We start from the raw sequence: 12,721 nt of genomic DNA, 5'->3' as shown, positions 1-12,721 counted from the left end.
CTGTAGTCCCAGCTACACGGGAGGCTGAGGCAGGAGAATGGCGTAAACCCAGGAGGCGGAGCTTGCAGTGAGCTGAGATCCAGCCACTGCACTCCAGCCTGGGCGACAGAGCAAGACTCCGTCTCAAAAAAAAAAAAAAAAGAGGTTGCAACTGTGATATAGTTGTATGTTGCAGGAAGGTTTCTTCCTCCAGAAAAATGTGAGAATAAAAATAATTCAAACCTTTGATACATACTCTAATAAAATAACAAGTTAAGCAAAATGGAAAGTTACATGTCATACCAAGACCTCTGGAAATGAAAAGAACTGCCTTTTGGACACGGCAGCATAATGTAAGACAGCAAGACATCGACTGCATTCTGCAAAGACCACCCCTGCCCACAGAAGCACAGGTTTTGTGAAATAATTAAGTACTATGTATTCTAAATAATAAAATTATTTTACCTTGAAATTAAGTAATGGCTGTTAGATGACCTAGTATGTTAGTTTAAGTAACTCAGGTTTATGCTAGAAAGTCATCATGCATATATTTCATAAGTAATCCTTTGTTTAAAGAAATAAAATAAATCCTTGATGAAACTGGCCTTGAATTATCTGCTGAACAGGGACAGGAAATCAGACTGACTATACTGAGTAAACCCAGGTAAGTAAAATTTAGGAGCTTTCAAATATATGGGCTCAGTGGCATCACAAAAAGGAGATTTATTAAAAATGAGCAATCACAAAGTGACATTTAAATGTTGATATTTCTAAAACTTTTGATAGTATTTTAATTCAAAATATACTTTGGTATAATATATACTAACACAGCCCATAAAATGTGACTATGCTGGGAATGAAAATGGGAAAAGTTGGTAACACGGATCATAAATGAATATCAATCCAAAAGCTTCTATATTAGGGTAAAAAAAGAATTTGGTCAAATAAGGGTTAAAATTGACCACATTCATGCTTTTGAAAGGCTCCTGTTCCTTCAGATGAAATAAGCTGGACTGTCTTTATTGTTATCTTGTCCGGTATCAGTTGCCATGTGAAATGCTAGACAATGAGCTCCAGGAGACAGGCTGTAGTCCTGGATCCTGTTGCTCACTAAAAGGTACCAAGGCTCCTTAAGGATAAAACCGCTTTGTTAGGACAGGGGAAAACAAGATGAACCTAGAAAATCTTTTTGTTTTTGGAATATAATTTCCAGGTTATCAATAGTAATCAGCGTCGGAATAGGAAAGAAGTTTTGCCACACACAGTTTAAGCAATGATACGCGAGTATGGAATGCAGCAAGTACAGTCAGTTGTCAACATTCTGAATCTCTCAGATTCATAAAGATCCTAAAAAGAAAAGGTAATATGAAGGGTACTATGAAAAAAATCAATACGTATTATGGAAAAACCCCCTTCTTGTGTGAAAAAAGGAGTAGAAGCCGGGCGCGGTGGCTCACGCCTGTAATCCCAGCACTTTGGGAGGCCAAGGTGGGTAGATCACGAGGTCAAGATATCAAGACCATCCTGGTCAACATTGTGAAACCCTATCTCTACTAAGAATACAAAAATTAGTGGCCAGGCGTGGTGGCTCACGCTTGTAATCCCAACACTTTGGGAGGCCAAGGTGGGTGGATCACTAGGTCAGGAGTTTGAGACCAGCCTGGCCAACATGGTGAAACCCCGCCACCACTGAAAACACAAAAACTAGCTGGGCGTGGTCAGAGACGCCTATAATTCCAGTTACTTGGGAGGCTGAGGCAGGAGAATCATTTGAACTCGGGAAGTGAAGGCTGCAGTGAGCCGAGATCACGCCATTGCACTCCAGCCTGGGCGACAGGGCGAGACTCCATCTCAAAATAAATAAATAAATAAATAAAATTAGCCGGGAGTGGTGGCGCACACCTGAAGTCCCAGCTACTCAGGAGGCTGAGGCAGGAGAATCGCTTGAACCCAGGAGGCGGAGGTTGCAGTGAGCCACGATCATACCACTATACTCCAGCCTGGGCAACAAAGTGACACTCTGTCTCAAAAAAAATGAAAAATAAAATAAAATAAAATAAAGGAGTAGATAATCAAGGCACAGATAGATTCTACTGGAAATGCCTTTACGTTCTATTTGTCATTCTTATGTTAGAAAATAAGGAAGTGTTTACTAACTACAAGTATTATGATAAAACAGCAAAATTAACAAACCTATGATGGCCACTGTTGATTTGACCACAAGAATGTTTGTAGTTCCTCGTGTTACTAAACATTGTCTTCACAAGCAAGATAAGCAACTGAACAAGTAATAGTCTTTTAAAAGTAGGTACTAGAAACAAATACACCAGTGAGAAATAGAGCCCTGTTTCTGGTATAACAATTTTGGGTAGAAAGCCCCAGTCCTCATGAGGGATAGGAGTGAGGACAAGATAACTGAGCTCTGGATACACAATGGGATTTCTGCACTCTGGATCCTTACCACACCTATTAGGAGGACATATGAAGGCTTTTTTATTTTCCAGTGTAACTTAAGGAGGGGTGCAGCTGAGGCAAGGCCAGTCTAAAAGGGCTTGCTAACATCAAACTCTAGCCATGTACATATCCATGGCATGTCCAGCGCATCATATCCTAGGAACATAACTTTCTTCTTTGCTTATTGCCACCCCCAAAATGTGTGGGTTTTTTTTTTTTTTTTTTGGATACAGGGTCTCTGTCGCCCAGTGCAGTGGCACAATCTTGGCTCACTGCAACCTCCACCTCTGCGGTTCGAGCAATTCTCCCACCTCAGCCTCCCTAGTAGCTAGAACTAACTTAGAGGTGCATGCCACCACTCCTGGCAAATTTTAGTATTTTTTGGTAGAGATGGGGTTTCACCATGTTGGTCAGGCTGGTCTTGAACTCCTGACTTCAAGTGATCCGCCTGCCTCAGCCTCCCAAAGTGCTGGGATTACAATGAGCCACCATGCCCAGCCCCTTTTCATTTTTTAATAGACTGATGTTGAAAGTATTCAATTTGGTCGTCCCATATCATATGGGGTTAAATTAAGGCCAATTATTTACTTACTGAGACCCTTTGGAAAGAGTTACCTGGTTAACGTGAGAGCAGTGCTTCTTAAGCTGAAATGCAAATGCAGATTCTTATTCTGAGACGAGGCCTGCAATTCTGCATTTCTCACAAGGGCGGGCGAACCCATATGGCATGCCATAGAACCGGCTGTGAAAAACTACTACCCTCCAAAATAACTTTTAGAGTAAAGGAGCAAATTCTATTTTTTTTTTTTTTAAGCCAAAAAACAAAAAACAGTCTCACTCTGTGGCCCAGGCTTGAGTGCAGTGGTGCAATCTCAGCTCACTGCAACCTCCACCTCCCAGGTTCAAGTGATTCTCCTGCCTCAGTCTCCCAAGTAGCTGGGACTACAGGCACAAATCACCACACCTGGCTTAAAGTAGCAAATTCTAAGGAAGTATTTTTCAAGTGGTTCTTAACCACCTGCACCTAGTACTGTCAGGATGCTTGTTTAAAATGGAGTTTAATGGACTCCAGCCCAGCTCTCAATCTCTCTAGGAATCAGACCCAGGGACTCACATTTTTTTTTTAAAAAGTGCCCCAGGTGATTTTATGCACAACACCAAAGCCTGAGAAGCAATATGCTACAGCTTGTCACTTGATAATGGATGGCCAGAAGCCACCAATTTTCTAGGCTAAAAGAAGCATAACCACATTATCTAAGATTTTCCTTACACAAGTGAGACTTATGTAACTACCAAAGTTGGAAACACGGGATAAACAGAAAGCCTCCTTCACTCCATAGAAGGTTTAACATTTTTATTCCTTTTATTATAATCAATGAATCTATTGTGAAAGTTTCCAAATACCTAGAAACTGACATTTATTTTGAGAGACAAACTCTTAGCACATGTAACATCATCTCTCTTATCCTCTATGACGCCAATTTAAAAAGTTCTGAATGCTTGACGTTTTCACACCAAAGAGAAGCATACTCACTAGTATTATCCTTGAGAATGTTCTGACTGAATTCTACGTATCATTGAAACCACCAGGGTCCCCACTGAAACCAGTTACTTTATAGTGCAGTCAGGTGTCACTATTTCCAAAGCTATGAAAGTGAAGAGGCTCTCAATCACTTCTTTTTGCCTTCTCATTCACCCATCCATTCATTCAACAAACACTCAAAAGTTATACGCCAACAAACTGAGTAACTCAGAAGAAACGTATACATTCCTAGGAACATACAACCTGCCAAGATTGAATCATGAAGAAACAAAATCTGAACAGATTAATGAGTAAGGACTGAATTAGTAATAGTCTCTCACCAAAGAAAAACCATGGTTTCACTGCTGAATTCTGCCAAACATATAAAGAACCAGTAACAATCCTTCTCAAACTCTTTAAAAAAACTGAAGAGAAGGGAATACTTCCAAACTCAGTTTACGAGGCCAGCATTACCCTGATACCAAAGCCAGACACAAAAAATAAAAATACAAAAGCCACTATCACTGATGAACACAGATGCAAAAATCTTCAACAAAATGTAACACAGCAAGGAGGCCCTCACTAGATGGCAGCACCTAGATCTTGATCTTTCCAACCTCCAAAATTGTGAGCCAACAAATTTCCACCCATTATAAACTACTCAGTCTGTGGTATGCTGTAATAGCAGCACAAAATGGACGAAGACACCACTCTAATCCCTGGAACTGGGAATACAGGATCTCATACCCCGAGTATCTTCCTTATGTGGAAGAGGGGATTTTGCAGATGTCATGAAGTTTACTAATCAGTTGACTTTAGAATTAATCAAAAGAGGCACAATCTTGGTAAACCCAGTCTCATCACATGAACGCTGTGGATAGCAGCAGCAGAGGAAGTCTGAGAAATTGGAAGCACGAGAAGTGCTTGATGACACACCAATGCTGGCTTGAGGATAGACAGGGCCACGTTGTAAGAATGCAGGTGGCCTCCAGGACCTGAGAGTGGCCTGAGGCTGACAACCAGAAAGGAAATGAGAACCTCAGTTTTATAACCACAAAGACTGAATTCTGCCAAAACTTGAATGAGCGTGGAAGCAAACTGTTTCCCAAAGCCTCCAGGTAAGAGCCCAGCCTGCCAACACATTAATTTCAGTCTTGCGGAACCTTGAGTTCAGCTGAGTCCAGACTCCTAACCTATGGAACTGTAATAAATGGGTGGTGTTTTAAGCTGTTAAATTTGTAATAACTTGCTACTTAGCAACAGAAAACTAATATACCTCCTTCAAGAAGCTGCCAATCTAGTAGAAGAAAAGATGATATTGTGTACTGTGACAATAGAAAAATGTGCACAGGGTATTAGGGAAACAGTAACTGCCTAACTGGGGAGGAGATGGTAGAAAGGAAGAGAATTTAAAAAGAGATGGCCATGAGAAATATATGAGTTAACAATGAGGAAGTTAGCCTCAACAAAAGTAGAACATAAATGAAAAGTGAATAAATCATAAACGTACAATTCAATTTTTAAAAAGTAAAACATGAACAACCATATAATCACCACCAAGGTCATGAAACAGAGTATTTCCAATTCTTCAGAAATACATCCCTGACTCCCAACACAAAGCCCCCTTTCCTAATCACAGCCTTTTGCTCCTCCCCTAGAGGGAACCATCGTCCTGATTTTTATGGTAATTATTTCTTTTTCTTCTTACTTTTAGCACTTACATATTTTTTTGTTTGTGAACTTTACTAAATATATTTGTACTATATATATTATGCTTCACACTTCACTTTCTCGACATCATGTTTCTAAGGTTCATTCCTGCAACTGCATATAGTTATAGCTCATTCATTTTCTTATTTTTTTTTTTGAGATGGAGTCTCACTCTGTCACCCAGGCTAGAGTGCTGTGTGGTGTGATCTCAGTTCACTGCAACCTCCGCCTCCCAGGTTCAATCAATTCTCCTGCCTCAGCCTCCTGAGTACCTAAAATTACAGGCGTCTGCCACCACGCCCAGATAACTTTTTGTATTTTTAGTAGAGATGGGGTTTCACCATGTTGGTCAGGCTGGTCTCGAACTGCTGACCTTGTGATCCCCCCGCCTCAGCCTCCCAAAGTGCTGGGATTACAGGCGTGAGCCACCACCCCGGCCAGCTCATTCATTGCCACACAATTGATTTATCCATTCTACTGGTGATCATCACTCAAGTTGTTTCTATTTTGTCAAATATGAATAATGCTATGGACAGTCTTATACATGTTGTATATCCTGGTATACATACACACAACTTTCTCTGAGGGATATATCTCAGAGTGAAATTTCTGGGTCACAGAATATGTATAAATATATGTATTTATATGTATTATATGTATGTTAAACCTTCCTGGATCGTTCCAAAGCATTTTCAAAGTTGAGGCACCAGTTCACACTCCCACAAGCTCCCACAGCATCGTGTGAGAGTCTCCACTGCTCCACGTTCTATCCAGTACTTGGAATCATCAACTTTTATAGTACCCACTGTGGTTTTATTTTCTATTCTCTTGATTACTGATGAGGTTGAGCACCTTTTCAAATATTTATTGGCCATTTGGAATTCCTCTTTAGTAAAGTACTAGTTCAAGTGTTTTCTCAGTTTTCTACTGGGTTCTCTTTTTCTTGTTTGTAGAAATTTTATAAATATTCTGGATATAATCTGTTGCATTTATTGGAAATCTTAAGAAGACTGTGGCTGACCTTCCCACTCTCTATGATACGAAAATCATTTTTTAAAAGCTGTGGGTTTTTTTTGTTTTTTGTTTTTTTGAGACAGAGTCTCACTCTGTCACCCAGGCTGAAGTGGAGTATAGTGGGGTGATCAGTGTGATCTCAGCTCACTGCAACCTCCACCACCAGGGTTCAAGCGATTCTCCTGCCTCAGCCTCCCGAGTAGCTGAGTTTACAAACACCTACCGGCACGCCTGGCTAATTTTTTTTTTTTTGTAGTTTTGGTAGAAACGGGTTTCACCATTATGGCCAGGCTCGTCTTGAACTCCTGACCTCAGGATCCACCCGCTTCGGCCTCCCAAAGTGCTGGGATTACAGGCTTAAGCCACTGCACCCAGCCTGTCTGTTCTTTTTGTTTGTTTGCTTTAACGGAGTCTTACTCTGTCACCCAGGATGGAGTGCGGTAATGCAATCTCGGCTCACTGCAACCTCTGCCTCCTGGGTTAAGCAATTCTGCCTCAGCCTCCCCAGTAGCTGAGGCTGGGATTACAGGCACGCGTCACCACGGCCGGCTAATTTTTGTATTTTTAGTAGAGATGGGGTTTCGCCATGTTGGACAGGGTGGTCTCAAACTCCTGACCTCAGGTGATCCACCCACCTCGACCTCACAAAGTGCTGGGATTACAGGCATGAGCCACACCGCACCTAGTCAAAAACCTGTTTTTAATGGGAAAATCTATTACCCAGTCTTTAAATAAGAAGTAAGTTAAACCAGTTTAAATCTAAGGGTTAAGACTTCCTTCAAACAATAAAAATTTAGAAATTGTGAAAAGCAAAGAAGAAAGTTAAAAGTGAATAAGGAAATGCTTTAAATTTTTAGGACTAATTTGATTCTAAAATTAGTCGCACCTCATTTGATATTGCCAGCTGCTTCAGGAATTCAAAATAATATTCCTTTGTGTGAATTACCACATTGACCATACATTTTTCCCAAGCACAACTGGGATATTTCACAAATGAATTGCAAAGAATGAGAAACACGTATATAACCATACCACTTAAAGTCATACTTGATGTTATAATATGAAGTAACGTTAACCATCCAGCTCCCAAATACAGCCACTGTAAAAGGAACTGGAACCTGGGAAATCCTTGGCCCCAACACTGCTGCCACTCCCCTACCCTCAACACTGGTCTGATGGTCATCTATGGTTCATCTTCTTGCCTCCCCTAAAGAAACCATCCTACTACCTCCCCTTCCCTTTTAAAAACAATCCCGGGGAGTCTCACATACTGTCCAACATAACTTCCGGCAGTGATGAGAAAGTTCTATTATCTGTGCTGTCCGACATGACAGAGGAGGTGGGTCCAAGGTACTGTCCAAAATGACGTATGTGGCTAGTAAGCATTCGAAATGTGGCTGCTGCAAATGAAGAATCGAGTTTTACATTTCTATTTGAATAACCACTTACGGCTAGTTGCTACCACACTAGACAGCACAGTTCTAGAAAAATTCATAGTGCATATACTGCGACTGTTACAAAATAGACATAAACAAGGATCCAGGAAAAAACACAATCTCAAATTAAGACCTGGTACTCTAGTCCGTATTTCCAAGACTAATGAAATCATAATTTTGTGAGTTACAGACTGCCGCCTTGGAAAATTAAACGGCATTTTAGCAGTCCTCATCCTTCTTACCTAGAGTATTAATTTCTTGAAAATTTTCTCATAGCTCCAATAACACTGCATTACTTTGGTTCACCTGCTACATGTCAATTTGTTTCCTTTGTGTAATTTCAGTCCACCTCCCCACAGCATCCTGCTCTCACCTGTAGGCTTTACCCCAATGTTGAGTCTTTGGTTTCTTGTTTTCTGTATTTCATTCAAGCGTTTTCTTCAAGCTTCAGCTATGACTCTTATTTGCCTTCTGTAAAACAGTATCACCTCACTATATAACCTCAAGAATACCATTTAATCTGAGATTGCTTCTCTCTTGTTTTTATTTATTTATTTTTTGAGACAGGGTCTCACTCTGTTGTCCACACTGGAGAGCAGTGGCGCCATCTCCACTCACTGCAGACTCAGTCTCCCACCTCAGCTTCCCAGCTAGCTGCGACTCCAGGTGCATTCCACCAAAACTAATTTTCATATTTTTTTAAGAGATGAGGTTTGCAATGTTGCCTAGGCTGATCTCCGACCCCTGGGCTCAAGCGATCCACCCGCCTCAGCCTTCCAAAGTGTTAAAGTGCTGGGATTACAGGCGTGAGCCACTGCACCCAGCTTCAGATTGCTTCTCATTTGTGAAATAACTCAGAAGGTCACTATGGTTCCTTCCGGTTTTAGGATTTTTCTTTTCTTTTTGAAATGGAGTCTAGCTCTGTTGCCCAGGCTGGAGTGCAGAGGCACCATCTCGGCTCACTGCAACCTCCGCCTCCCCGGCGCAAGCAATTCCCCTGCCTGCCTGCTGAGTAGCTGGGATTATAGGCCCCCGCCAATGGCAACCAGCTAATTTTGTATTTTTAGTAGAGACGGGGTTTCACCGTGTTGGGCAGACTGGTCTCGAGCCCCTGACCTCAGGTGATCTACCTGCCTTGGCCTCCCAAAGTGTTGGGATTACAGGTGTGAGCCACTGCGCCTGGCCTAGTTTTAGGATTCTGTGAATTCTAGTACAGGCCTAGTTACTGAATCTTTTTTCTTTTTTCTGTTTTTGTTTTTTCCCAGACTGATTCCTCTTTCCACCTTTTTAAAATGCTGGTATCTCCCTGAGTTGGCAGTGCCTACCTTTTCCATTCTCTATGTCCTTCCTCCAAGAATCTTATAAACTCTCACTATGACTCTCTTGAATTTATTCCACAGCCTTAACTTCCCTCTAATTTTTTTTGAGACGGAGTTTTGCTCTTGTTGCCCAGGCTGTAGTGCAATGGTGTGATCTTGGCTCACCACAACCTCCAACTCCAGGGTTCAAGCAATTCCCCTGTCTCAGCCTCCCGAGTAGCTGGGATTACAGATGCCCGCCACCACACCCGGCTCATCTTTTGTATTTTTAGTAGAGAAGGGGTTTCACCATATTGGCCAGGCTGGTTTTGAGCTCCAGACCTTGGGTGATCCCGCCTCAGCCTCCCAAAGTGCTGGGATTACAGGCATGCGCCACCACGCCCAGCTAATTTTTTTTGTATTTTTAGTAAAGATAGGGTCTCACCATGTTGGCCAGGCTGGTCTTGAACTCCTGACCTCGTGATCCACCCACCTCAGCCTCCCAAAGTCTCACTCTACATTCTAAAACTCTAGTTTCTATTTGTTTCTGTTTGTCCCACATGATTCACCAGATATGCTACCAACCCTTCAAAGATATTGGGCAAACCAAAGAAATTACAGGAACCTAACTTGTCGGTATAATTATTGATCAATAACACAAGTTTTAGGGTCAAATGTATCAGAAATTGAATCCTAGTTCTGTCACTTATTAGCTGTGAGACCTTGATCAAATTAATCTCCTGAGCCTCAATTTTCTCACATGTAAAATGGGGTCAAAAACTCACTATGGTTGTTTTTGTTCATGTTTTATATATAATGTATATACACACACACACACACAGAGCTTAGGACAACACCTGGAATATGTAAAGACCTCAATAAATGTCAGCTACTATTATAAGCAATAGCATTACTATCTTTCTAGTCTTACAGTTTTAACAGTTATCTTGGACTCCTTCTGTCCTTTATTTCTTAAATAAATTCAGTCAGCATTTGTACATTTTCACTTCCCAGTATAATCTCAGTGTACCAGGATTTCATTCCCTCACAGCTTTCTACTATGCAGCTACCCAACCAGACTACTAGATTTAAAAACATTAATAAGGCCTCATGTTTGTTTCCTCTACATTACCCAGCATAATGCCTAAAACATAAAAGTTTAGCTATTATACAATTCAAACAATCCTTCCACCTGTCTATCTCCCCATTAGACCCCTGAGTTCTTTCAGGGCAGAGGATGTCTTGGTCCTCTTTCTACATTAACTGCCAAAATCCTTTAGTCAAGAAACGTCTGTTGAATGAATCCTGACCTGTCTCTAAACCTATCAGCTATCTAGCTTCCTCATACGTGAAAGGCAACTCTTATATTCGCTGATCCAATAATTTATTTTGACCAAATTGGTCTCACCACAGTATCATTGTGGGCGGTTTCACTGTGTTAGTCAGGACCTTTTTATCATCAAAAAATTCTGGCCGGGTGCGGTGGCTCACGTCTATAATCCCAGCACTTTGGGAGGCCGAGGTGGGTGGATCACAAGGTCAGGGTATCGAGACCAGCCTGGCCAATATGCTGAAACCCCGTCTCTACTATATATATAAAAATTAGCCAGGCGTGGTGGCGGGTGCCTGTAATCCCAGCTACTCAGGAGGCTGAGGCAGGAGAATCGCTTGAACCTGGGAGGCAGAATTTGCAGTGAGCCGAGATCACACCACTGCACTCCAGCCTGGGCGACAGAGCAAGACTCCGTCTCAAAAACAAAAAAAATTTTTTACTCACCTTAAGCAGAAAGGAGAATTTACTAGCTCACATAATTTGAAAGTACAGAGATAGCACTGACTTTACGCATGGCGGCTGACCCAAAGGTACAAACACTGCCATCAGAAGTTGGTCTCACTGTCTCCGTCTTTGGGCTCTGCCTTCCACTTATTGGTAATTTCCAGGCTCACATTCTATTCTCTCAGCAACGCCAGGACTCAAAGCATGCCTCTTTCTCAATAGTTCAACAAAAAATTCAGTTACTTATCTGTGCTCATTGCAAAATGTGCCCACCTCTGAACAATCACTATGGCCAGAGCAATGGACTGTAGACTGACTGACCATGAGCTGGGCCTGAGTCACTGGCATATCCTATGTCAGCGTGGGGTTCACTTAACTGAGAGGGTGGTTCCCTAGGAAAATGGGAGTCCTGTTACCAGAAGGGATTGAATGATGGACTGGCAAAATTAACTGATGTCCCTTATACTCTGATATTTTTTGCATGCTGTGCACCACTGCCTAAAATGGCTTTCCTTCTTGTTTCTGCTTGCCCAAATCCAAGTTATATCCTTTCTGCTTCAAGAAGCCTTCTGTGACTTCTTGTCCACTGTATGAAGTCACCCATTCCCAAATAAATATTCCCCTTTTCCAAAAGATTAATCTTTTTCATTTTTCCTTCTTTCTTTCTTTTTTGAGATAGCACTTACTCTGTCGCCCAGGCTGGAGCGCAGCAGCACAATCTCAGCTCACTGCAACCTCCGCCTCCTGGGTTCAAGTGAGTCTTGTGCCTCTCATGTAGCTGGGATTACAAGCACCCGCCATCACACCTGGCTAATTTTTGTATTTTTAGTAGAGACCGGGTTTCACCATGTTGGCCAGACTGGTCTGGAACTTCCGATCTCAGGTGATCCGCCCACTTTGGCCTCCCAAAGTGCTGGGATTATAGGCGAGAGCCACCGGGCCCGGCCAGATTAACCTTTTAAAATAAACAGCACAGAAAGTCTCAAGAAAACGTTCCCAATAAATTCAAAATCATGTCTCATTATAAATATGGGTAATACATGCTGTTCCCTAGGATACGAATTCGAAGGACAACAGCTCTACCATGTACCCGCTGCACATGAGGAGGGAACAGTATGTGAGGCAACTTTTACATACTAGCATTCAACTGATTTTACGTGGCTTCAAATTTCTATAAGGTCTAAGCTACCCAATAACTACCATAAGTTGGTCCTGAATGAATCAAAGTACCTGCCATAAAAACAGACTATGGAGTCACCTCAAACTAGAGTAAAATCATGGCTAATACGCCCTCCTCTGTCCTTTAGCCACAGATCTTTGAGCAAATCATTGAATATCTCTAAATGCTGGTTTCCACCATCTGTAAAAACAGGAACAGCAATACCTATTTCTACATGAAGAGGCTGCCCGGTACAGTGGAAAGAACAGAGTTAGATGAACCTGCCACAGATACTATATAGTGATAATAGCTATAATCCAGGCCAAAATTCTACCACTGATACCGTAGAGTGATAATAGCTACAACCTGGGC

The 12,721-nt window shown here is 41.8% G+C and overlaps 1 protein-coding gene across 6 annotated transcripts in view; it reads right to left on the bottom strand.

The window, feature by feature from the left end:
* Positions 1-9,104, bottom strand: part of LRCH3 (leucine rich repeats and calponin homology domain containing 3) — an 89,256-nt gene extending 80,152 nt beyond the window's left edge. For 2 of the 6 annotated variants that reach the window (XM_023214877.3, XM_023214880.3), the window contains exon 1: positions 7,951-9,102. In XM_023214877.3, coding sequence (XP_023070645.1) covers positions 7,951-8,065 — 115 coding nt within the window. In that variant the 5' untranslated portion in view covers positions 8,066-9,102. Of the gene's footprint in view, positions 1-7,950 lie in introns of all 6 variants that reach the window. The other 4 variants (XM_023214882.3, XM_023214878.3, XM_023214879.3 and 1 more) reach the window with 4 other exon arrangements.
* Between the last annotated feature and the right edge of the window lie 3,617 nt (positions 9,105-12,721).

Source organism: Piliocolobus tephrosceles, chromosome 2, assembly GCF_002776525.5.
Source record: "Piliocolobus tephrosceles isolate RC106 chromosome 2, ASM277652v3, whole genome shotgun sequence".
NCBI lineage: Eukaryota > Metazoa > Chordata > Mammalia > Primates > Cercopithecidae > Piliocolobus > Piliocolobus tephrosceles.
Note: the sequence above shows the minus strand (reverse complement) of the source record. Positions and strands in the feature narration are given on the sequence as shown.